At 45.1% G+C, this 26994-nt stretch overlaps 1 protein-coding gene across 1 annotated transcript in view; it reads left to right on the top strand.

Annotated features, from left to right (window-relative positions):
• Positions 1 to 26994, top strand: part of adamts18 (ADAM metallopeptidase with thrombospondin type 1 motif, 18) — a 242553-nt gene that overhangs the window by 197207 nt on the left and 18352 nt on the right. Inside the window, 1 exon segment of the mRNA XM_052028680.1 lies at positions 24989 to 25193. Coding sequence (XP_051884640.1) covers positions 24989 to 25193 — 205 coding nt within the window.

Below are 26994 nucleotides of genomic sequence, written 5' to 3'. Positions count from 1 at the left end.
CATCAGGGAGAGCTGTACCCGTGACAGAACTGGCCGAGTCCACCACGGTTCGCAGCCTCTTGCATTCACGTGCATTGGAGTTTCCATACCAGGCTGTGATGTAACCAGTCATAGAGTCAGTCATGCAGTAGAGTAACAGACCTTTCAGCCCACTGAGCCCTTGCCAACTGTTAAGCACACACTTTTACCGATCCTACACTGATCTCATTTTACTACCCCCTACATTCCCGTCAACTCCCCCCACTCATCTACACACAAGGCGATTTACAGTGGCCAGTTAAACTCCCAACGTGCACATCTTCGAGATGTGGGAGGAAACCCACACTGTCACAGAGAGAACATCTAGAATCCACACAGATAGCACCAGAGGTCAGGATCGAACCCAGGATGCTGGAGATGGAAGGCATCAGCTCTACTAGCTGTGCCACTGTGCCACCCATAGACTATTGTAGTGATCCCACAACCTTCTTCCTACAGGAGAAACCTTCTCCTGAGCTGTGACCATCAATATAACAGATGTCAAACTGTGGGAGATGAGGAGAGGACATCCACGTGAAGCCCATACCTCATGACTTGTAAAAATCATTTGGTGGTTACCGTATAATGCAGGATGAATTAAAATCACTCAGGTTTAGTTACATTCTCTATGTTATGGAAGATTAAAGGTGGTCTCAGTACAAGTGACATTAAAGATGTAGCCTTTTGTTCTGTTGTGATGTTTAAAATCAAGCATTTGGGGTTTCTCAATAGGTATTTTAACATATAAATTAATTAAATTTGGCTGTCAGCATTATTGATGTGCTAGTGTACTGTGTGGGTGATCTTGCCATGAGAAATATAAGCCTGAAACATTAGGAGTAACATGTCGGCACTGGAGTAGGGAAACTCAGACAAGCAACAATGTCAGGAGCGTGGTTGACCCCAGGGATTGGTAATGGATCCAGCCTACAGTGGGTTCGAGTGTTCGGGGAAGGAGAAGGCGATGCCTGAGTTGTCAGGGAAACCTGTGGAGGGCAGGTAGGCTGATCCCATGGGAGGTGAAGAGTTACAGCAGGACCTCCCTGTGGTCCAGCTTCCTCAATGGGAGAAAACAAAGCTGACACTTAAGGTGTGCCACAGCGATCCAGGGTCAGAAGAGATCTGAATGTAGCTGACCGAGTGAAGAACCAAACGAAGGGTGGGAGTTGGGGATGGGTTAGCAATCAAATTCTAACCCAAAATGCAAATTTTAAAACTGCAGATGCTGGAAATCTGAAATGAAAACACAAAATGCTGGAAATACTCAGGAACCTGCTGAGTTTTTCTAGCACTTTAAATTTTTCTTTCTAACCAGAAATTCCCACATGGTTTGGTGTGCTGCCTTTTAAAGTAACACTGGACACAGGGAGTTCTACAACACAGAAGAGGCAATTCAGCCGAATGTGGCTGATGGCAGTTTATAAGCACCACCCACTGTCCTGCTCTGTCCCCTCAACATGCACTTTACTTTTGTTCTTTAGCTTAAATCCAATTCCCTTCTGATATTTTTTTCTCAAATCTTTTGTTAATTATTGCCTGAAATGATATCAGGCAATGTATTGCAGGTTACAACAATGAGCTACATTAAAAATAAATCCCCCTTCTTCCACCTTAGTACTCAAAGTGGTTGTTTAAAATCATCCTTTGGTTAGCAACCCTCCTGCTTAAAGAAATAGTCACTCATTATCTAATCTTTCCATATCTTTGAAAACCTCTGATATTCCTGGCCGTAAGGAGAAGAGTGCCAATATCTCCCATATCCCAGCCATCATTCCTGGAATTCTCCTCATCCTATGAGGGAGTACTGGTAATGACCAAAGCTGAATTCAGCCATAAGCTCAGAGGGCCAGTTTGAGGTGGCTTATAAAAGGCAAAACAGCTGGGTAGGTGCTAGGGGCAGGCATGGTAGTGTAGTGGTTAGCGTAACGCTATTACAGCACCAGAGACCCGGATTCAATTCCAGCTGCTGTCTGTAAGGGGTTTGTACATCTGAAGTATTGCATTCAATTCCGGGTACTCCATGATAGGAAGGATGTGGAGGCTTTGGAGAGGGTGCAGAAGAAGTTTACTAGAATGCTGCCTGGATTAGAGGGCATGTGCTATAAGGAGAGGTTGGACAAAGTAAGATCATTTTTTCTCTAGCAGGGGAGACCTGATAGAAATTTATAAAATTATGAGAGGCATAGATCACAAGAGAAAGGAGCAGAAGTAGGCCATTCGGCCCATCGAGTCTGCTTCACCATGAGCTGAACTATTCTCCCATCTAGCCCCAATTCCTGGCCTTTTTCCCATATCCATTGATACCCTGACTAATTAGATACCTATCAATCTCCGCCTTAAACACCCCCAATGATTGGGCCTCCACAGCTGTACGTGGCAACAGAGTGGACAGCCGGTATCTTTTTCCCAGGGTCGAAATGTCTAATACTAGAGGGCATGCATTTAAGGAGAGAGGGGGAAAGTTCAAATGATTTGTGCAGGGCGATATTTTTTTAAACACAGAGAGTGGTGGGTACCTGGAATACGTTGCCACTGGTGGTGATGGAGGCAGACATGATACAGGTGTTTAAGAGGCTCTTAGACAGGCACATGAATGTGCGGAGAATGGAGGGAGATGGACCATGTGCAGGCAGAAGGGATTATATTAATTAGGTGTCATTAGTTTAATTAGTTCAGCACAACATCATGGGTTGAATTGTTCTAGGATCTTGGTGCCAATACCTCAGATTAGAACAGTAGATGGACGGCTCTAACTCAGTGGGCCGAAGGACCTGTTTCCATGGTGTATCTCTCTGACTCTCTAACTAAATTAAAAACATGATGATGCTGGAGGAACTCAGCAGGCCAGGCAGCATCCATGGAGAAAAGCAGGTGGTCAACGTTTCGGGTCAGGACCCTTCTACAGGACCGAAGACAGGAAAAGGGGAAGCCCTAACCGTAGCTTCCCCCTGACTGTGATTAACAGAGCTCGCACCCGTATCTCTGCTATTTCCCGCACCTCCGCTCTCACCCCCCTACCCCTCCCAGACCCAACAGGGATTGGGTCCCCCTTGTCCTCACATTTCATCCCACCAGCCTACGTATCCAACACATCATTCTCCACCACTTACGCCATCTCCAACGGGACCCCACTACCAAGCATATCTTCCTCTCCCCACCCCTTTCTGCCTTTTGCAGGGACCGGTCTCTCCATGACTCCCTAGTTCACTCCTCCCCACCCATCCCGTTCTCACCCTAGGAACTTTCCGCTGCCCCCGCCATAGGTGCAACACCTGCCCCTACACCGCCTCCGTCACCTCCATCCAGGGACCCAAACAGTCCTTCCAAGTGAGACAGAGATTCACCTGCACCTCCCTTAATATCATCTACTGCATTCGGTGCTCCAAGTGTGGCCTCCTCTACATTGGTGAGATCAAACGCAGACTAGGTGTCCATTTTGTGGAACACCTGCGCTCTGTCTGTAACCGTGATCTGCATCTCCCCATTGCCAGTCACTTCAACTCCCCCTCCCGATATCACTGATATGTCAGTCCTCAGCCTCCTCCACTGCCAGGAGAATTCCAGGCGCAACAAATGCAGTAGGTGATACTAAGGGAGGTGCAGGAGATTAATGGAGAACATTGGAATATATTTTTTATAAAGGTTTTAGGTGATACTAAGGGAGGTGCAGGAGATTAATGGAGAACATTGGAATATATTTTTTTATAAAGGTTTCATTATTTAATCAAAAACTTTTTATTTTTAGTACTCTCTTTTTATCACCTTTAAGCATATCTTTTTGACCAAATTGTCAAATATCAGTCCTGTTGTCTCCTTCTGTAGGTCAAAGTATTGTTGACAACACTCTAGTAAAGTGCCTTGGGACCCTTTGCACCATTAAACATGATGAAAGTTGTTGAGCTGCACGTTCAGTGTTCCACCCGACAACAGTTATCAGGAGACCTGCCAATTTACAATTTTTCTCTTTCTCCCTGAATGAGAGTCTGGCCACCATTCAGCCATCATTAGTGCAGTCTGCTCCGCTGATGAATGGTTGGTGTCGTGAACTCCCTTATCACCTTTGACTCCACATGCCTGAGGAGCCCTGTATTTCATAGTCGGCTGTCCCACATTGCACTGTCTCTTATTAAAGAGCAGCCTTAGGAGACAGGAAGTTTTTGTTGAGCAAACTTTCATCTCTGGGGTAAGGTATTGTATAAACCATTAATGTGTGTAAAATCCTGTCTCCTGCCTACATCGTATGGCTCTCCTGCTTCTCTTTTTGGCTCTCTTGGTGAGATAAAGCTCCATATTTTGCACGTGCCCTCTGGTTGCTTAGCAATGTGCCCATTCTTTGGGTATGAACCCAACACCCGGAGAACCGTGAAGTCAATGACAATTGGTGTCATCAGTGATGCCAACGTCATGATGGTGAACCTAGAGACTGAGGACATGTTCTCATTGTGTCATACAGCACAGAAACAGGCCCTTCAGCCCATCCTTTCTATGCCGACCATCAACTACCCATCTATACTTGTCAGCGCTTGATCCGTAGCCTCCCATGCCTTGGTAATTCAAGGCTTGTCGAGATACTTCTTCAATATTGTGAGAGTACCTGCCTCTGCCACCCACTCAGCCCGGGGGCTTCCCATCTTCCTCTCTCCAAGTTCCTGGGTGGTTGGGGTAGATAGATGATATTTTCTTCACCAATATTGTGCACCAATTGAAGTATCTAAGCTGTCGGAACCACAACAGGGCAGAATGATGGTGGGATGAAGTAGAGTCCATTGTTGCTGTGATGTCCAAAGGAAGAACCATGCAGTCATTTTTACGTAGAATAATATATGACACTGATCCTCTAAGGGTTAGCTTTTGAGGACACTTTGCAAAGACTGAGCTCTTTTTCCCCCCCGAGAGTTCTGAAAATTAATTTTGGAAGTGATCCGATTTGGATTAAGAGGGCTAGATTGGGAAAAGTTATTGCTTCTGGTGGAATCCAGACTGATAAGGCCTGATTTTAAAATTGAAAGTTTGGATAGAAATCAGAAAACATTTTCTAACACATTATGAGTATAAGAAATAGTAGCAGCAGTGGGTCATCCAGCCCCTTATATATAGACAAGCATTAAATAAAATCAAGGCCTATCTTTTATCTGAATGCCACTTTCCTGCACTAACCCTAGTGATTCAGTTATGAGGACAGACTGGGTCTGGTTTCCCTGGAGCAGGGTAGATTAAGAGGGAACATGATTGAAGTATATAAAATTCTGAGGCGTATAGATAGGGTAGATGGCAAGAAACTTCCCCCCCATTTCAGCAGTAGATAAAACGAGAAGACATGGATTTAGGGTAAGGGGTAAGAGAGGGGATCTGAGGGGAGAACCTGGAATAGAGGCATAGATCGAGTGGACAGTCAGAAACTTTTTCCCAAGATGACAATGGCTAACACGAGGGGGCATAATTTTAAGATGATTGGAGGAAGGTATAAGGGGGATGTCAGGGGTAAGTTTTTTTACACAGAGAGTGGTGAGTGCGTGGAACGCACTGCCGGCAGAGGTTGTGGGGACAGATACATTAGGGACATTTAAGAGACTCTTAGACAGACACATGAATGATAGAAAATTGGGGGCTATGTGGGAGGGAAGGGTTAGATAGATCTTAGAGCAGGATAAGATGTCAGCACAACATTGTGGACCGAAGGGCCTGTACTGTGCTGTAGTGTTCTGTGTTCCAATAGACTGCCTGAGGGACTGGTGGAAGCAGAGTCACTGACAGCATTTAAGAAGTGTCTAGATGAGCACTTGAATCACCCTGCATAGAAGCTGCTGGGAGATGGGATTAAATACGGATGGATGCCCATTGGTCAGTGTGGACGTAATGGACTGAATGGCCTGTTTCCATGCTGTATGAAGCCCATAACCCTCAATTCGCTTCATATCAAATAATTTATTAATTTTTAAAAATGAAAGTCTGGAGGTCTCTCTCTAAAGGTTGTGGAAACTGAACTAATTGCACTTTTAGGTCCGGTGATTGATGGATTTTTTTTTGTCAATGGTTCTGGGACAGAGAGGTAAAAAGAGATAGGATGCTGATTCACCATGATCTCATTGATTGGCAGTACAGACTCAAAGGGCTGAATGGCCTCCTCCTGTCTCCGTGTCCCCTGGTGTTTCAGGTTAAACCTCTCTGTTAAATGCTCCACTGTATCAGATTAATGACTGCAGCAAGCAACTGAAGTCTGACCTCATTACTCCATTGCCCCTGACCCAGAGGTGACAGTGAAGTGCAATTACCCTCTACCTGCTGTGGGTGGACTTTCCGATCGGTGCCCAACCCTGCGAGCGGATACGATATCGTGGGAAGGCGGACAGAACTTCTCCTGTAGAACTCCTCAGGGATTTCAAGAGCTCCTCAGCTTGGATTGCTATCAGGCCCTGACAAATCCATTCTCCGTGGCCAACCCCTCCCCCCCCCCTCGCTCCCCCACACACCCGAGGAAATTTCTGGTTTGGAGCCAGGTGAACGGCGCTTTGTAGTGTGAAGTGAAGGACAAGTTGAAACCCATTGCTCCCTTTTAAAGTCACATCAAGGCTATTGTGTATGTCGCTTTCTGTGCCTGTAGATTACACACTCTGCAGAGCACTGGAGGAGTGTTCCATAAGGCATTACATTAAAAGAGGGTTTAAGAACACACAACACTACAGCACAGTACAGGCCCTTCAGCCCACAGTGTTGTGCTGGCATTTTATCCTGCTCTAAGATCTATCTAACCCTTCCCTCCCACATAGCCCCCCCATTTCTCTATCATTCATGTGTCTATCTAAGAGTCTCTTAAATGTCCCTGATGTATCTGCCCCCACAACCTCTTCTGGCAGTGCATTCCACACACCCACCACCCTCTGTGTAAGAAACTTACCCCTGACATCCATTTTATTTTTCTACTTTCCCCCTCCCAAGTGTGTAACCCTCCTCCTCAATCAGGACTTCGGTCTACCCAAAGGTTGGGTATAATCAATTCCGTTTCTTAACATTGTGATTGGAACAGTTTGATCTTCACACTCCCCTTACCCCACCTGCCTCCATCTGCCTCTCAATTCTTTTTCCCTCTCTCTTTGTCTGCCTTTATCTATCATCCACCCGCCACCACCTCCCAACTTCTCTGTGGATTGTCACCCTGTCGTGGTGGAGAAGCTTGTGTGGTCCTGAGATTCCCGAGAGCGATGCCGTCTGGAGCTACGCTCCTGGTAGGGTCACCCATGGCGGTAAGGTCGATGGTGAGGTCCCTGACAAAGAACAATTCAACCAAGACCTCAACGGTGGAACAGGCGGACGAAGGCTGCAACAAATCCATCAGCTCCAATCGTCGTGGTTTCCATGCCATTGGAATGAGTTGGTTGATTTGTGAAGTATCGTGTGCTTTTTGTAGTGCAACATCAAGTACACGTTAAACAAATACATGCACAGGCGTCTTCGCTCTGTGGGCTACTTCTAAAGTCTTTCGGCGATCAGGGGAGGGCAACGGGAGCAGGCAATGTGATGGCTGGAAGCTCCTAGTCAAGAACCAGCACGAAAGCGGTGAATACTTGAGAGCCCATAAATAGATCAACGGAACAAAGACCATCATCCTCGACCTCGAGGGATAGCCACGACGACCATCTCCCAAACTCCAAACCCTCCCCCCTTACCTGGCACGACCTGCCTGTCATCTGACACCCTCCAACAATCACCTCAGACTCCTGTCTCACCACTCCCCTTCCCCCATCTTGCCTCTCCACTCTTAGTCCTGGAACGGGGTTTGGACCTGAAACGTCGACGATTCCTTTCCTCCCACAACTGCTGCTCGACCGCTGAGTTCCTCCAGCGGACTGCTTGTTGCTTTCGTTTGCACTGGGACCTCATGAGAACTCAAGATAATGGAAGTAGAAGTGGGCCATTCAGCTCCTCAAACCTGCCCCACAATTCACTACAAGACCATAAGACATAAGAGCAGAGTTAGGCCATTTGGCCCATCGAGGCTGCTCCGCCATCGATCATGGCTGATTTTTCCCTCTCAGCTCCATTCTCTTGCCTTCTCCCCGTAACTTTTGACACCCTTACTAATCAGGAACCTATCAACCTCTACTTTAAATACACCCAATGACTTGGCCTCCACAGCCGTCTGTGGCAACAAATTCCACAGATTCACCACCCTCTGGCTAAAAGAAATTCTTCCTCATCAGTATAATCCTGGCTGATCTGCCCCAGGCCTCAACTCCTCTTTTGTGCCAGTTCCCCATTGTCCTCAATACCCTGATCATTCAAAAATTTATCTATCGCCTCTTTAAACACTGCCAATGATCCACAACTCCCTGGGGTGGCAAATTCCAGAGAGTCACAATCTTCTACAAGAAGTTCCAATGCACCTCAATTTTAAATGGCTGGCCCTTTAATCTTGTAACTGAGTTCCCCTCATTCTTGTCATTTACTAAGGCTGATCACAAGATCTTTCACCATGGGAACAAGATCTGTCCTGTTACTAACTCCCCTTGACTGCAGTAGCCCTGCACATGCATCTCTCCACCCTCCATTTCCACCAGGGTTATCAGACTCTCGCTGCTCATGAATTTTTGTGTGTTGAGAAGACATCTCTGGATACTGTTCTTGACAGTTAATAGTTTTTACTGTACATTCTTGTCTCCATTATTTTATTATAGTCATTAATCTCTTCAGATTAAACTAGTTACTAACTGTGGTGAAGCAGCACAGAGGAGAGCTTGTTAATCAGTGCCATAAAATGCGTCCAGAGGGAAAAAAACTTTTTCTATTAGCTTGTCAATTCTGGCAGGGAAAGGAGGGGAAAACAGAAGATACCCAGTGGTACAGTGAGTAGAGCCGATGCTTCACAGCGCCAGAGACCCAGGTTCAAACCTGACCTCGGGCAGTGTCTGTGTGGAGTTTACATCTTCTCCCTGTGACTGCACGAGCTTCCACCGGGTGCTCTGGTTTCCAAAGGCATGTGGGTTGTTTGATTAATTGGCCACTTTAAATTGCCCCCAGTGTGTAGGTGAATGGTAGATTCGGGGTGGAGTTGATGAGAATGTGGGGAGAATAAAAAATAGGATTAATGGAGGATTAGTATGAATGGATGGTTGATGGTCGGTACGGACTTGATGGGCTGAAGGGCCTGTTTCTGTGCTATATGCCTCTATGACTCTCTGACATCTGCCAGCGAGGCCTCAGGGAAGGAGAGACAGGGCATTACCATGGTAACCTGTGTATTTAACATATGATCTGGTAGTTTTCCGTGTCAGATTTACAGGCATCTTAACCTCAAATAGGTGCAAAAACCAAACTGCTTGGAGGAACTCAGTGGGTCAGGGAGCATCTGTGGAGACAAAGGGATGGTCACCCATTGATTTTATGCTGCTCCTAGCGAAGCAATGCCATCACTCCCATTTCCCTGATCCTTCCTCATCACTGTACAGACTAGTCTCTCTCAAGCTCCTGTCCATCCCATTAGAAAGTCTGGATTGACTCTTTACTCACTACCTCTACAGCCGGAGAATTTCAGATTAGGATTACTCTCTGAACCAAAAACAGAGTTTTTCCTCACATCTCTCTTGTATCTTCTTCCCCAGATTTTAAGTTGGTCTCCCCTGGTCCTTGGGGACTCCTCTCTGCTCATAAGAACTGTTTCTCTTTATTTACCCTATGTCAACCAATCACAACCTTGCTCAGCTCCATCAAATTTCATCTCAGCCTTTTTTGCTCCAAAGATAACAACCCCAGTTCCTCCTGAAATTCCTCATCCCTGGAACCATTTTAGTGAATCATTTCTCGCCCTCTCCAGGATCTTTTCACCCCATATTTAAGTGGCAATTTCTCGGGCAACTTTTCAATTAGTCCTTTCTTGCAATATTATTCCAAAGCTGAAATCCTTTTAGGTAAGGTAAAATATTTATTTATTAGTTACATGTACATCGAAACGCACAGTGAAATGCATCATTTTGCGTTACTGAGAATGTGCTGGCGGCAGCCTGCAAGTGTCCCCACTCTTCCGGCGCCAACATAGCACGCCCACAGCTCCTAACCCATACGTCTTTGGAATGTGGGAGGAAACCTACGCAGACACGGGGAGAACCTACAAACTCCTTAAAGACAGTGGCCAGAATTGAACCAAGGTCGCTGGCGCTATAATAACGTTATGCTAACCGCTACACTTACCGTGCTGCCCATAGACAAAGATGTTGAACTCTGTGTGGCCTTCTGAACCTATAAAGTGCAAACTCAGTCCTCTGGTATTGTAATACACCAAAATATGGTCACCACTTCTCAGTGTTCAATTCCATGTAGATCCCAAGCATCAAGTGCCACTGATAAATTCAACTTTGTTTTGTCTGCACTTGTTGGCCTACATTCCTAACCCCTTTTACTGAGCCTGTGGTTTATTGTTAATCATTATTCATCCTGTTTGATCATAAGGGTTGTTTGCTTGGGTCCTCTCATAGCATAGATGTAATATTCTGGTTTTAACAAGGCTGGCTTTCTGATGGATGCTGCTTTGACCCATCCTTTCTCCCAAAGGGGGTTTGTTGCTGGAGTACTGCCAGCCTTAAGTGCAAGTGTATTGCTTCAATTGTATTAGAAGCCCTCCCTCCATGACTGGCAGTGCCATGGAAACCAGTGTAAAAGAAAGTCGATCCTTGGTGCCAAACTCTAAGCCACTTTGTAAAACAATACCCGTCCTCTGAATGAGGCCATTGCTTGCAATTCCAGCATTTATTGACCATCCTCATTTACCCTTGAGAAGGCAGTGGTGAAATCTTGCAAGCCTTATGGTGTACGTACTCCCACAGTGCTGTTGCTTGGGAGATTGAGAGTTTATTGCTGGCAGTGATGAAGAAAAGACAACATAACTCCAACTCTCTGTGGTGTCTGTAACTTGAGAGAGAAATTGTGTGGAGTGTTAAATTGGTAAATTGGTTTATTATTGTCACGTACCGAGGTACAGTGAAAAACTTTGCCATCCATACAGATCATTTCATCACATCAGTACATTGAGATAGAACAAGGGAAAACAATAACAATGCAGAATAAAGTGTTACAGTTACAGAGAAAGTGCAGTGCAGGCAGGTGCAAGGCCATAGTGAAGTAGATTGTGAGGTCAGGAGTCCATCTTATCGTACTAGGGGACCATTCAATAGTCTTATAACAGTGGGATAGAAGCTGTCCTTGAGCCTGGTGGTACGTGCTTTCAGGCTTTTGTATCTTCTGCCTGATGGAAGGGGTGGTGGGGGGAAGACAATGTCTGGGATGGGTGGGGTCTTTGATTATGTTGGCTGCTTTTCCGCAGCAGCGGAAGTGTAGACAGTGTCCATGGAGGGGAGGTTGGTTTCTGTGATGTGTTGAGCCATGTCCACAACTTTCTGCAGTTACTTGCAGTCACGGGCAGAGCAGTTGCCATACCAAGCCATGATACATTCAGATTGAATGCTTTCTATGGTGCATCTATAAAGATTGGTGAGGATCAAAGGGGACATGCCAAATTTCTTTAGCCTCCTGAGGAAGTAGAGGTGTTGTTATGTTTGAAGGTAAGGGTCAGTGGTTTGAAGGATTCTTTGAAGAAATCATGGTGAGTTACTGAAATGGGTTTTGTAGATGGTATACCCTATGAAGTCACAAAGCACCCATGAAAGAGGGGGTGAATATTAAATGGGGTAATTGGTTTGTTATTGTCACATCTACAGAGATATGGTGAAAAGTTTTTGTTTGCGTGCCATCCAGGCAGATCATTCCATACACAAGTGCATCAAGGTAGTATAAAAGGAAACAGAATGCAGAATATAGTGTTACAGTTACAGAGAAAGTGCAGTGCAGGTAGACAAATAAAGTGCAAGGGCCATAATTTGGTAGGTTGAGAGATCAAGAGTTCATCTTTATTGTATAAGAGGTCCATTCAAGAGTCTTATAACAGCCGGGTAGAAGCTGCCCTTGATCCTGGCGGTACATGTTCTCAAGCGTTTGTATCTTCTGCCTGATGGGAGGAGGGAGAAGAAAGAATGACTGGGATGGGAGGAGTCTTTGATTACGTTGGCTGGGAAGTGTGGATGGGATCAATGGAGGCGAGGCTGGATTTCATGATGGACTGGGCTGCGTTCACAACTCTGCAATTTCTTGTGGTCCTGGGCAGAGCAGTTGCCGTACCAAGCTGTGGTGCCTGGCGTGGATGGGGTGCAAATAAAATGGACATCTTAGTTCTGGTTGTCATTGGGAGATTTTCTCCTTTGCCCTCTATTCAGTCAGGAGTTTTTTTGGGGGGGATTTTCTCTCTGTCATATTGTGATTATACCATATAGTGAACTTGGCTGGTTCACTATGGACCAGCCACATAAATACTATGGCTGCAAGAGCAGTTCAGAGGCTGGATATCCTCTGCTAAGTGATTCATTTCCTGACACACAAAGACTTTTCACCATCTATAGGACATGTCAGGTATGTGTTGGAACAGTCTCCCCTTGCCTGGATGAGTGCAGCTTCAACACTCAAGAAGCTCGACCTTATCTGGGAAAAAGTAGCCACTTGATTGGTAACCCAGCCACTGCACTGAACATTGATCCCCTCCATCTCCAGCGTACGATGTGACTTATGACTGGTTGGAATTTCATCAAAGTCTTTTAACGCTGTATAAAATCTTGACGGTAATCTAGAACATCACTAAACCTTTGCAAAAATTAATTTATCCAAAGCATATTTATTAGAAATTTATTGCTGGTCCTGTGTCATTAATGAGTTAAATCTTACAACTCCTTCCCCAGCAACATTGTGGGAACATCTTCACCAGAAGGACTGCTGAGGTCCAAGAAGGTGGCTCACCATCACCATTAATGTGGGCCTTGCCAGCAGCACCCTCTTCTCAAAAAGTGGATAAGAAGTATTTAAGAAAATAAACTTCTAAATCTTTCCCCATGCATGGAACATATTCAATAAAGGTTCCTAAAATCAAGGCAGGAAGTGCTGAAAACACTCAGCCAGTCAGGCAGCATCTGTGGAAAGAGAAACAGAGTTAACATATCAGGTCTGGGACCATTTTTCAGATGTTCTAATGAAGGGGTATCAAAGCCATGGAGTCATACAGCACGGAAACAGCCCCTCTGGTCCAAATCGTTCATGCTGACTGTTGCCCAGTGAGCTAGTCCCATCTGCCTGCATTTGGCCCATAGCCCTCTAAACCCCTCCTATCCATGTACTCATCGAGATGGCTTTTAAACATTGCTTTTGTGCCCACTTCAACCAATATTTCTGGCAGCTCATTCCACATATGCACCATCCTTTGCATGAAGAAGCTGCCCCTGATGTCCCTTTTAAATCTCTCACCTCTTATCTTAAACCTATGTCCTCTTGTTTTTAGCACCCCCTCCCTGGAAAAAGACTACATGCTTTCACCCTGTCTATGCCCCTCATGATCTTATATATCTCTATCAGATCAGCTCTCAATCTCCTACTTTCCAATCTCTAATGTTACTTAAAACATTAACTATTTCTCTTTCCACAGATGTTGTCTGACCTGCTGAATGTTTCCAGCATTTTGTTTTTTTTTAAATTTCAGATTACCAGCATCTGCAGTTTTTTGATTTTCATTTGCTAAAAATCGAGGTTCCTCTGCTTTGGAAGAGCTGCCAGATTAGCTTGTTCAGTTATATCTGTTACAGTCATTTTCCCTTTATTCAACCTGTTGAAAATTAAATGCTTCCTTAAAGGCTGAGAAACTGAAGTCTTGTGGGTTTGTGTTATGAGGATTGTGGCTGGTTGGAATTTCATCAAAGTCTTTTAGCCCTATATAAAATCTTGACAGTAATCCAGAACATCATCACTAAACCTTTGCAAAAATTCATTTGACCATAGCATATTTATTAGATCAGGTACAAATTTTTGAGTCTCTGCCAAGTTGCTATTATAACTGGCAATTTAGTGTGATATAGTCTGTGCTCCTGAGCTCTGTTATAAATCCCAGCCCAGAAGTAATACTATACATTGTTAAATACACATAAAAGTTAAGCTGATTTTTGAATATTTCTGACAGCTCACTATAACGGAAGTTAGAAAATTCCAATTTGTTCCCTGACTCAGTCAATCCTTCACAGTGTCACAAGGATTTCAGGGAAGTGGAGAGGTGGGTATTCAATAGTTTAATACAATTGCACCACGCTTTCAATGAGGAATTGAAGTCTGGTTTCCCAACCTGAACCCAATAGGACCCATCTATAGGCTTCGGGCTCAAGTCAGCTTGAGTGTACTGTATATTCTGATAAAGCAGTCGGATTGAGCCTTGATAGCCTGGCTCAGCACATTATCCAGGTCAGATGATTTGCTACATATTACCACATTTGAATAGCAATTTTGAGATTGCCACATTACCGAAGGTTGGAATGGTCATGCTTTGTTGGGCCGCAGTTGGATTTGGATTAGTCGTGGTCAGGTTGGGTTTGGGTCACATTTTAATTTTATCCTGCACAATTATTTAATGGAAGTTAATAAAGTTGAAAGCAATGGCCATGTAAGCACTTCATACTTAACCCCCTTTGTGATCTGGTCGTCATTAATACTGAACCAGGAACCTGGGGCATTAGTCCTACCAAGATGTGAAATTGAGCGCAATGCATCTTAAAAAGTTGACCACAAAATTCATCTCTCAGATCATTAAATTTCACAGGTCCTGAAACACATCAAGTTTTTAACATTTTCATCCGCATTTTCAATGCCTCATGCTCCCCCACAAGTTATCTCCAAAATCCACGCAAACCCCAACAATCCTCTGAAATGTCTGCACTCCTCCAATCCTGGCCTCCTCATTGTCAATGAAGTTGGTCACCGTAAGTGGCCGTGCCTTCAGCTGTAAAACCCTAAGCAGTGGAGTTTTCTCTCTAAACCTCTCCACCTCTCTACTCTCTCTTCCAATTAAAATGGGCCTTGAAACACATCAGTTTGGTCAACCTTTCTGTGCTAATATCTCTTGATGTGTTTCAGAATCAAATTTTATTTACTAATCCTTCCTGTGAAATGGCTTTGGGTATTAGGCACTATATAAAGGCAAATTATTGTTCATAATCTATTAGGGAAGGAAGCATGGTTTCTGGAGCAACAAACAATCTGCTGGAGGAACTCAGTGGGTTGAGCAGCATCTGTTGGAGGAAAGGAATCGTCAACGTTTCGGGTCGAAACCCTGCATCAGAACTGAGAGTGGAGGGGGAGGTGGGCAGTATAGAGAGGAGAGGGGGAGTGGTGAGGCAGGAGTCCAAAGTGATTGGTGGACTGAGGAGAGGTGTAAGATGACGGGCAGGTAGTGCCAGGTAAGGGAGGTGAGCGGGGATGGAGTTGGGAGACAGTGGCAGGAAAATGATAGATGAAGGCAGACAGAGAGAGGAAAAAGGGAGAACAAAACCAGATGGAGTGAGGTGGTGGGGTGGGGGAGTGCGGAGATGGGAGACAGCTGCTGGAGGGAGATAAGCAGGAACACAAAGCACTACCAGACGTTCTGGAACCCATCTATTCTTTACATGGTTGAAACTTGTTGCCCTTCAGAAGGACACATGGCTTAGTGGGTAGCACTCTTGCACTTGAATCAGAAGGTTCTGGGTTCACTCCCACTCCAGAGACCACGCACACCAATCCAACTGGCCCTTCAGTGCAAAACTGAAGAAGAAGAGCTGCAAGTCTAGATCCGAAGCATTAATTGTCCATTTCCCTCCACAGATGCTGCCTGGCCGGCTGAGTTACTCCAGCATCTTGTTTGTTGCAAGGAGGCCATTTGGCCTATCGAGTCTATGCTGGCCCTCAGAACGACCCCATCCATCCCATTCCCCCACTTATTTCCTCTGTACTCTATTCTCTCAACTCCTCCCAAGTCTCCTGCCACCCACCTACACACGAGAGGTAATTTAGAATAGTGAACTAACTGACCAACCCGCACATCTTTGGGCTGTGGGAGGAAACAAGCACAGATGGGGAAATCTGTGCGGTCACAGGGAGAACATGCAAACTCCACACAGATGGCACAAGAGGTCAGGACCGAACCTGGGTCACTGGAGCTGTGAGGCAGCAGCTTTGCCTGCTATATCACCATGCCATCCCCTTCCCAGTATAGCCTACTCTCTGTTAATCAAATGCAAATATATATATTTTTTAAATATATCGACAGTTCTCCTTGGTGCTGAATAAATCCAGTCTAGATTGGTGTGTATTAGCTATCAGGAGAGATTGGACAAACTTGGATCATTTTCTCTGGAGGGTTGGAGGCTGAGGAGTAACCTGATAGAAGAATATAAAATTATGAGAGGCATAGATAGGGTAGGCAGTCAGAATCTTTGTCCTAGGGTGAAAATGTCAAATACTGGAGGGCATAGGTTAAAGGTGAGAGGGGGAGAGTTTAAATAGGATTTGCGAGGGAAGTTTTTATTTTACGCAGAGAGTGGTAGGTTCCTGGAATGGGTTGCCGGGGGAGGTGGGAGAAGCAGATATGATAGTGGTGTTTAAGAGGTATTCACGTTCAAGTTATACTTTATTGTCATTCACCCGTATGCTGTAAAACACATGGAGGAATGAAACGTCGTTTCCCCCAGACTCACACAACAAAAGACATACATAGAACAGAGGACGTACAATAAATGCAGACAGAAAAATTGTGCAAGCACAAATAGTGCAAAAAATGGTATATATAGGATACAAAATTAGTGCAGAACTGAGTTGGACAAAGAAAATACAGAACTCAATCTATTGCACTAAGTGTATAAACAAGTTCAGCAGCAGCCAAAGTTCTTATACGCCGTTGTGCAAACCAGGGCTTTTGACGCGGTATTTGTCTGAGACTGCCTCCAGGGTATTCAGGAGCCTCCCATTTAGAAGACGCAAGAGGCAGAGAATAGAGGGATACGTATCACGTGCAGACATGGGATTGTGGTTGGTGCAAATAAGATGGGCCTGGTCCTGTGCTGTACTGTTCCATGTGACGCAAACTATGAGCACAGTTGGAGCCACGTATCGTCTCTGAGTTTGTTTTGAGCTGCTTGCTGATTTTGTAGTGATGACTTTTGTAGAAGGAGGGATCGATGCTACTTCAGAAGTGGCGAACAACATTTCTCCCTCAGCCACAAAAAAAGGGTTGATTTGTCACTTGGCTTGTACTGACTGTGCCACATTATATTTAGCCATTGATGTCGATGCCATCATCTGCCCCCACCTTCAAGCCCTCCATCTCTCCCTTCTTCAAAGCTTCCTCTTTTGACCAACCTATCTGGACTTGTCTTCCTCGGGTACAGTGTCAAATATTCCTGATTATTCTCCTTATTAAAAATCTCGGGATGCTAATTACGATGGAGGTACTATCTATTGGCATTATCCCTGGTGCTGATCCTGTGACAGAAACAAATATAATGTTTGCTGGTTACTAGACTGATTTGGTTGGACTGTGATTGATGATTGAATGCTCCAACTTGAACAAATTCCCAAGAACCTTTTATAATCCTGCCAAAATACAACCAGCATGGACCTTCTTTTGGCTGTGCTGCCTGTTATAAGTAGCAGGTATAAGGGTCCTCGAGGAGCATTATATCATTCAAGGAGGTTATTTTGTTGGAGAGTTCAGCATGTACAAAATGGATAGTTGATGCAACAAGAGCACTGAAGCACTGCCGAGCCAATCACTCAATCTCCGCTGATGTTAACTCACCTTCCCCAGACTGTCAGACACAGTAATTGCTTTTCACTGAGTCCCCAAATGGTGGTTATCAGTTTTTATTCTGTGAACTGATGCCTATTTAGGACTGAGACTTCCCAGACACATTTTACACCGGCAGAGAGTGGAGTCTCTTAAATCATCTGTCTGGAAAGTGCTTCCTTTGTTAATATCTAATATTGTTTGTACTTATGTGGCATCTTGTCGCAATGAAATGCTTCAAATTGATCGACCTAAGGACTAATGTTTTTACAATGAAGCCAATAAAATGTTGAATGTCAGTGAAGTCAAAGTCAAGCAGATGATGTGCACTGCTCTAAATGGAAAATATCTCAGATAAAGTGCCCAGCATTGTGATAGCCGTGAAGAGTAATAGAGCTGATCGCACAATGCACAGAGGTCATTTGGCCAATCCTGCCTGTGCTATCAGTTCCAACAAGCTACCCAATTAGTCCCACTCTCTACTGTTCTTCCTGTCTTTACCCAATAGCTTGGAGCCCTTGATACCCATTCTTAGTGGCAAAAGATCTGAGCCATAATGAAAGGGTTGCCACCATTTGCAAGGGGGGAGATAATACATTACAAACACTTGGAGTCATAGAGCTCTGCAGGAAAACAGGTCCTACAGCCCAATTCATCCACGCCAACCAAGTTGCCTAACTGAGCTAGTCCCATTTGCCTGTGTTTGGCCCATATCCCTCTAAACCTTTCCTATCCATGTACCTGTCCAAGTTTGAGGGTGTTAGCTACTAGTTGTATTGACCACTGAAGTACTAGCTTTACTGACCACTGAAGTCAATGGAACTAAATGTGAGAGAGTTCAACTTCTCATAAAGCTATAAATGGCAAAACCATTCTTAGCAAAGACAAACTCTACCTCCTTGAGCTTTTCCTACTCAAGGAGAGAGTAAGTAGGACCCAAAATGTAAATAATAACATGTTAAAAATTTATGACACTGAAGGTCATTTGGCCTATCGTGAGCAGGCCAGCCAAGAAAGATATGTTTAGATTCATCTCACCTCCCAGTCCAAAGCCCTGTAGGTTATAGCACCTCATGTGGTCCTCAGGGTACCTTTCCATGGTGGGGAGGGTTCTGTTACTGTCACCCTTTCACCCATCGAGATCCAAGTCCCGCCACTCCCAGGGTGGAAAAATCTTTCCTCGACTCCCCTCAAATCCTTCAAACTTCCCCTGCCAGCCGTTGTTCTCTCTGTAAGAGCCATACAGCACCAAAACAGGCTCTTCAGCCCACCAAGTCCGCAATGACGATCAACTAGCCTTTCACTATGGCCCTACGGACATCCCCCAGGTTACGACAGGGTTCCGTTCCCGAGAACTGTTCGAAATCCAAACCGTGCGTAAGTTGGAAGTGAACAAAAACAGGGTGTGGGGAGAGGGTCACAGAAACAGTGGAGAGTGAGCAGGCATGGGAAGAGATCAGCGAGTGAGCCTGCTCAGCGCTCCCGGCCTTGCTGGGCTCCACCCAGCTCACTCATTGTTGTGGCTCGGAGAGAAGGCACATGGCAATGCCCCGTTCCCACCCGGCAGAAGATGCCTGCAGCCGCCAACAAATCCATCCCGATGATCTCCCAAACATATGTACAGGGTGCCCATCAGCTCATAACCCAGGAACGACATGTATTTTCTTCTCTACCCATTCCCATCAACTCCCCCCAAATCCAACCACTCACCTACGCGCACTCGAACCAGTTTACCGTGACCAATTGACCTACCGACCAGCACATCTCTGGGATGTGGGAAGAAACCCACGCGGCCACAGAGAGAATGTGCAAACTCCACACAAACAACACCGGAGGTCAGGATTGAACCCGGGTCAATGGCGTTGTGAGGTAGCAGCTCTAATGGCTGTGCCACTGTGCTGCCCAAGAAGCTTCAGGGCTTTGGTTTAAGTTTCCATCCAAAGGGCTGGTATTAAGCACCAACTCTGTAATGGTGGAGCAGTACCCCAGCCACACCTGGCCAGGGTGACTTTGTGGATCTTGTTTGTCGCTGAGTTCAGGTCCCAACAGTACGCTTGCTGGAAACAGCAAAGTTCCCCATATGGACAACTGATTGTAAGGCGTGATGATGTGACTGATGCCAGGTAACGTGGCGGACAGATTTCATCAGGTCTAGACTTGGTGGAAGCACAGAAGGATTGGTCCCAGGAATGCAGTCAGCACATGTATTTCTTGCTAACAGGTGTTCACATTTTGGTTATTAACCCTTCCCCACTTAAGACTCCCTCAAAAATGTTCTCATTACCTTTGTGAAAGGAATTAACAGCAAGAGTTTCCCACCTCATTTGTAGAAATGACCTTACACATATCCTGTTTTGCTCTCCAATACACTTTCTGAATAACCGTTTAATTTATAACCATTTGACCTTCAGCAACCTGTCTGATAGTGACCTGGAACACAAGAATAAAAACCAGTCTTCTTAATGCAAGGCTATCAATTATTACCCATCTCCAGTCCTCTTCACCAGCACCTTGCTGAATTGTTGTAGTCTCCATGCTGATATTGGTAATTGGTTTATTATTGTACTAAGGTATGGTGAAAAACTTAGTTTTGCAAGCCATCCATACAGATCATTTCAAAAACATAAGACGCTTTGGGGTAGTACAAGGGAAAAGCAGTAACAGAATGCAGAATATAGTGTTACAGTAACCGAGAAAGTGCAGTGCAGGCAGATAATAAGGTGCAAGGGTCATGATGAGATAGATTCCGTAACTGATACAATATTAATTGGTAATTGGTTTATTATTGTCACATGTACCAAGATACGGTGAAAAGTTTTTGTTTAAGTGCCATCCAGTCAGATCATTCTATATATAAGTACATCAAGGTACTACAAAAAGAAAAATAAACAGAAACCAGAATGTAGTTTTGCAGTTACAGAGAAAGTAGAGCGCAGGTAGACAAATGAAGTGCAAGGGCCATGACGAGGTAGATTGAGAGATCAAGACTTCATCTTTATCGTATAAGAGGTCTGTTCAAGAGCCTCATAACGGTGAGATAGAAGCTGTCCTTGAGCCTGGTGGTACGTGGTCTCAAGCTTTTGTATCTTCTGCCCGATGGGAGTGGGGAGAAGAGAGAATGACTGGGGTGGGAGGGCTCCTTGATTATTTTGGCTGCTTTTCTAGGGCAGCGGGAAGTGTAGACAGAGTCAGTGGAGTGAAGGCTGGTTTTCATGATAGACTGGACTGTGTTCCCAACTCTGCAGTTTCCTGCAGTCTTGGGCAGAGCAGTTGCCATACCAAGCTGTGATGCATCTGAATAGGATGCTTTCTGTGGTGCATCTGTGAAATAATTCGGGGAGTTCTCATACCTAACACGCAGCTTTGTATTTCCCTATTGATGTCTAGTTATGGGATCCTTTCAAAACCCTCTCCATGGTATGATTTCTTGTTGTTTAGTTAATTCTACTTATAGTTGAGCACATAAAACTTAATGGGATTCATACTAGATGTATTAGTGATTGGATCTAGAACTCTGGTTAGACCACACTTGGAGTATTGTGTTCTGTTCTGGTCACCTCATTATAGGAAGGATGTGGAAGCTTTAGAGAGGGCGCAGGGGAGATTTACCAGGATGCTGCCTGGATTGGAGAGCATGTCTTATGAGGGAGGATAGTTGAGCAAGCTGGGGCTTTTCTCTTTGGAGAGGAGGAGGACGAGATGTGACTTGATAAAGGTGTACAAGATGATAAGAAGCATAGATCGAGCAGACAGTCAGAGACTCTTTCCCAGGGCGAAAATGGCTAACACAAGGGGCATAATTTTAAGGTGATTAGAGGAAGGTATAAGGGGGCTGTCAGAGGTAAGTTTTTTACACAGAGAGTGGTGAGTGCATGGAATGCACTACCGGCAGAGGTTGTGGGGGCAGATACATTAGGGACATTTAAGAGACTCTTGGACAGACACATTGAATGATAGGGAAATGGGGGGCTATGTGGGAGGGAAGGGTTAGATAGATCTTAGAACAGGATAAGATGTCGGCACAACATTGTGGGCTGAAGGGCCTGTACTGTGCTGTAATGTCTTATAAATATATATATACAAGCAAAATTCTGCAAGTTTTCTTCCATCTTTTTTCTCACAACCTAAAATGAGGCCATTCAGCCTATCGAATCTATGCCAGCCCTGAGAGCATTCCTATCAATCCCATTACCCACCTATTTCTCCTGTAATCTCTCTCACAATCCCATCCACTCCCTTCCCTCCCCATCCCCATCTGGTTACCTGCCAGCCATCTACACCAGGGGCAATTTACAGTGGCCAGTTACCCTAACAGCACGTCTTTGGGGTGTGAGAAGAAATTGGTCCATCTCGGTGAAACCCATGCTGACAATGCCCGAGGTCAGGATCAAACCCGGGAGGCTGGAGCTGTAGGGCAGCAGCACCCTCTGGTACACCACTCTCCTATCCATTAGGTGATACGTCACCTTTTCCTGTCATGTGATAATTAAGGCATTCACATTGATTTCACAAGCAATTGAATATCAGTTTAATTTAATGGATTAAGAAATGTTTACTGGTGCACTGTTATCAATTGTAAGTGAGTGGATTTTTGATGTGACTGCTTCTCTGATGTGTTTGCTGTCATTATTTGTAAAGTTCATACAACACAGCAAGGCAATAGGTGAAATATTTACATTGGAAAGAAAAGTTCCCGGCATGAAATTTGGTTGTTGGTGATGGGGCAATGTGGGTGATATTGCTGGCGCCACTGGAGATGTTGGCCTTTGGTAAAACTGGGGGTGGAGGTCCGAGAGATTGATTAGAAATGGCACTTTCTAGGGGCATTGGAGCTGATGCCTTGGTTTGACAACATTTGGTGGGGATACCTCTGAGGTTAGGACACAATGAGATTAGAATTTATTGATCCAGTACCTGGTGCAGAGTAGATACCTGGCAAGTTTCCTTGCAAGATCTTGACCCAAAGTGTTGACAGTTCCTTTCCCTCCATAGATGCTGCTTGACCCACTGAGTTCCTCCAGCAGATTGTCTGTTGCTTAGAGTAGACTTCATATTGCTTGTATTCTGAAGAAGTAGTTCAGCCTTACCTTCACTGACCCCTCAATCAGAGCTATAATGAATAATAAATGTTCATCTCATTTTTTCTTTGTTCTGCTTTCAGTTGATAAGATATCTTTATTAGTCACATGTACATCAAAACGCACAGTGAAATGCATCTTTTGCGTAGGGTGTTCTGGGGGCAGCCCACAAGTGTTACCATGCTTCCGGTGCCAACATAGCATGCCCACAACTTCCTAACCCGTATGTCTTTGGAATGTGGGAGGAAACCGGAGCACCCAGAGGAAACCCATGCAGACACGGGGAGAACGTACATACTCCTTAGAGACAGCGGCAGGAATTGAATCTGGGTCGCTGGCGCTGTAATATCATTATGCTAACCGCTACACTACTGTGCCTGCCCCTCAGAAAGAATAGGTGGTGTTGCTGTTAAATTACCAAGCAAATATTGCAGAGGCCCTAGTTCAAATTCCAATCTGCTGTTCATGGTGACCACATTGTTGTAAAACCTCTTTGTTTCACTCATATACTCCAGGGGAGAAAAACTGCCTTCCTTTCTTGGCCTTGCTTATACGTGACTCCAGAGCTCAATTGGTCTAGCAGGCTGTTCCATTTCCAGGAAGATATCAATGGGCAGTAAATGGTGGCCTTGCCGGCGAAGCCTTGATTTTGGGGAAAAAAAATTGAATATGTTTTACAAAATGCATTTTTTCTATCAAGTTGTAAAGCTGATGACAGTGCTGGATCTGCCATTACATTTTCCTGGGTAATTGGTTCCATGAAATGTTTTGTGACAAAGGCAGAAAAGATACTGCTGTAGTATTAGAGGAAGGAATTTTCATTATTGAAACACAGCCCCAAGTCCAAGATTTTAACATTGCGTTAATTAAAAGCTTTACAAGCGACTCAAATCAATCCCAAACCTACCATGCATTTGCATTCTTATTGCAATAAACAATTTTGTTTACGATCTTCGATCTGGTTATCATCATGTATCACAATAAAAAAGACAACACTTTTTCCTGTTGATTTTATCCAGACATTGGTGTAATGTGTATCACATGACTAGAAGTTCATTCCCGGCTAGTAGTGCTAAACGTGTTATATGGTAGTGTTGCACACTGCTCTAAGTGATATTCACAAGCCTTCAGATTGACTGGTTTGACAGCTGGCTAAACTGTGATTATATCTTAGTTGGTTGTCAAGGTTTCTGCAGTTTTTTTGTGGATTGGTTTTATTCTGGACCACAACACTGGGTGCTATTTTTCATTCATTTTTTTGGTATTTGATCATCACTGGCAAAGCCATCATTTGCTGCCCACCCTAATTGTTCTTGAGAAGACAGCGGTAAGATATCTTCTTGAACCGCTGAAGTACTTGTGGTGAAGGTACTCCCACAGTGTGGTTGGCTCAGGAGTTCCAGGGTTTGCGCCACTGGCAAAGGACCAGCAATACATTTCCAAACCAGAATAGTGTTTGACTTGGAGAGAAAGCCACCGGTGGTGGTGTTCCCGTGAGCTTGCTGCCCTTGTTCTTAAGATGGTGGAGGTCGTGGCGTTGAGAGGTGCTGTCAGAGTAGTTTAGGCAAGTAACTTCAGTGTTGTTTTGTCCTGATCGGTGTGGACCTCGAGGGTTGTTGGATGCACACTGTTCCAGCCAAGTGGAGAGTATTCCATCATGCTCCTGACTTGTGGAATGGCTTTGGGATGTCAGGAACTGAGCATACCCAGCCCCTGACTGAATTTCTGCACAGCAAGCACCAGTGAAGCAGAGCTTTTCGCAGCCTTTTTTTAAATAATCCTAGCATTCTTTAGGAAAAGATTAGGCATTTCATCCTGACGGTCCCAACCAATATTTATCCATCAAGAGGCATCACAACTATCGAGTCTTTACTTATGGAATCTTGCTGTGCCCTGCCACACTTCCACATTGCACCTGTAGCTTCACTCTTAACATACTGCATTGGCCGCACTATGCTTTGAGTCACCCTGTGGTTGTGAAGGGTGCTACAGAAATCCAAGTCTTTCATTAATATTTACGGCCTCTATTTTTAATCGACCACATCTGAGCCAAACCACAAATCCTATTACAGAGATACATCTGACAGAAGATGGGGGAAGAAGTGGATCTCATCCGAGGAGAGGCATCTGGTTCACATTCCTGGATGTGTTGATGTTTTGGGTTTTTGTCGCATTCTCTGTTCTTCGTCAATCTGCTCACCCATTTTGTCTGCTTCCATCACAGCTGGTCCACGGGCAAGTGGGCTGAGTGCAGCAGGTCCTGTGGAGGAGGGGAGCAGACCCGCCAGATTCAGTGTTTCCGCAAGGTGGCCTTCCAACGCGACCAGGCTGTGCCGCACTCCATGTGCCCCATGATGACACCCTCCCAAGTACAGCCCTGCAACATCCATGACTGCCCTCCAGAGTGGAGCACTGGAGCGTGGACCCAGGTAAACCCAGCTGTGATGTGGGAGTGCCTGGGTATCCAAAGTTGACATCTTGAAGTCGTTGAGACTGGCTGCCAAGGATTTTGCAGCATGTCTGTGGGTGGGGTTTGATTCTGCCCCAAAAAACGCGGTGCTTTTTTATAAAAATTCATTCTTTGGCCAGCATTTATTGCCCATCCATTCTTCAGCCAGATGATGGTGGATCTGTAGAACTTGTTGCCACAGAGGGCTGTAGAGGCCAGAGATTGATAGGTTCTTGATTGGTAAGGGAGTTAAGGGTTACGGGGAAAAGGTGGGAGAAGTGGGTTGAAGGAAAAAAAGTATCAGCCATGTTTGAATGGCAGAGCAGACTCAATGGGCTGAATGGCCTTATTCCACTCCTATTGCTCCTATGTGGAACATAGAACAGTACAGTATTCCCCCCTACCTACAGAATGCCCATATTCCTCCATTTTCCTCTCATTCACGTGCCCATCCAAGCCCCTCTTAAAAGCCCCCAATGAGTTTGCCTCCACCAGCCTATCAGGCAATGCATTCCAGGCATCCACCGCTCTCTCAGTAAAAAACTTACCCCTCACGTCTGCTCTGAACCTACTCCCTCTCACCTTAAATGCATGCCCTCTGGTATTGGATCGCTCAATAATGTGAAAAATATATTGCTTCTCCACCCTATCTATGCCCCTCATAGTTTTATCATCCCTCAGCCTCTGCCACTCCAGAGAACAGAGCCCAAATTTGTCCAGCCTCTCCTGATAGCACATGCCCTCTAATCCAGGCAGCATCCTAGTAAACCTCCCCTACACCCTCTCTAAAGCCTATATGTTATGGTTTTATCCCTTATTGCTGTTGGAAAGGCAATGGTGAGCTACCTTCCTGAACCTCTGCAGTACTCTCACAGTGTGGTTGGGTAGGGAGTTCAGGCCTTTTGACCCACAGTGTCTATGCCATTAAATATCCATTTGTATTAATCCCATTCACCCATTTGGTCCGTAGCCTACTGTGCCTATTCAAGAGCTCATCCAGATGCTTCTTATATGTTGTGAGAGACGTCTTTTGGAGGGCTATGTCCATCACCCCACACGTGCGATACTACGTCTACATACAGTATACATTATATCTGATGGGCGAAAGCTGTCTCATAGGGACCCAGGTTCAATCCTGACCTTGGGTGTTATCTTTGTGGAACTTGCACGTTCTCCCCATGACGTCGTGGGTGCTCTGGTTTCCTTCCACATCCCAAAGACGTGCTTTGGTTGATTGGGTAGGGTTGTTTGTAACTCAGTGCAGATAAGCGGCAAAAGGTTCAGAAAGGGAGGTTGATGGGAAAACAAGTTGCACGGCTTCATGGGGACAAGATAAGGGAAATAGTACTGACGGGATTGCTCTGCTTGGAGCTGGCATAGACTCAGTGGGCCACATGGCCTCCTTGCGTGTCATAATAAGTGAGCTGCATGAATATGCAAACCTAAATAGGTGATATTACGCGCACACATCCTTAAATGTAAAATGGGCAAAAGCGTGTTCTCATATCCATAACACCAATGGCCAAATGTGTGTTTACATGTCATAAAGTCATACAACGTGGAAACAGGCCCTTCGGCCCAACTCGTCCATGCCAACCAAGTTGACTGTCCAAGCTACCACCCTCTGTGTGGAAAAACTTGCCACTCAAGTCCCTTTTAAACCTTTCCCCTCTCACCTTAAACTTAAGCCTTCAATTTTAGACTCCCCTGTCAATGACATACAAGACCAAATATGTGTTCACATATTCATAACGCCACAAATTCCAGATGATTATTGTGGG

This window comes from Pristis pectinata, chromosome 13 (assembly GCF_009764475.1).
Source record: "Pristis pectinata isolate sPriPec2 chromosome 13, sPriPec2.1.pri, whole genome shotgun sequence".
Taxonomy (NCBI): Eukaryota; Metazoa; Chordata; class Chondrichthyes; order Rhinopristiformes; family Pristidae; genus Pristis; species Pristis pectinata.
This window is presented reverse-complemented; position numbering and strand designations above follow the sequence as displayed.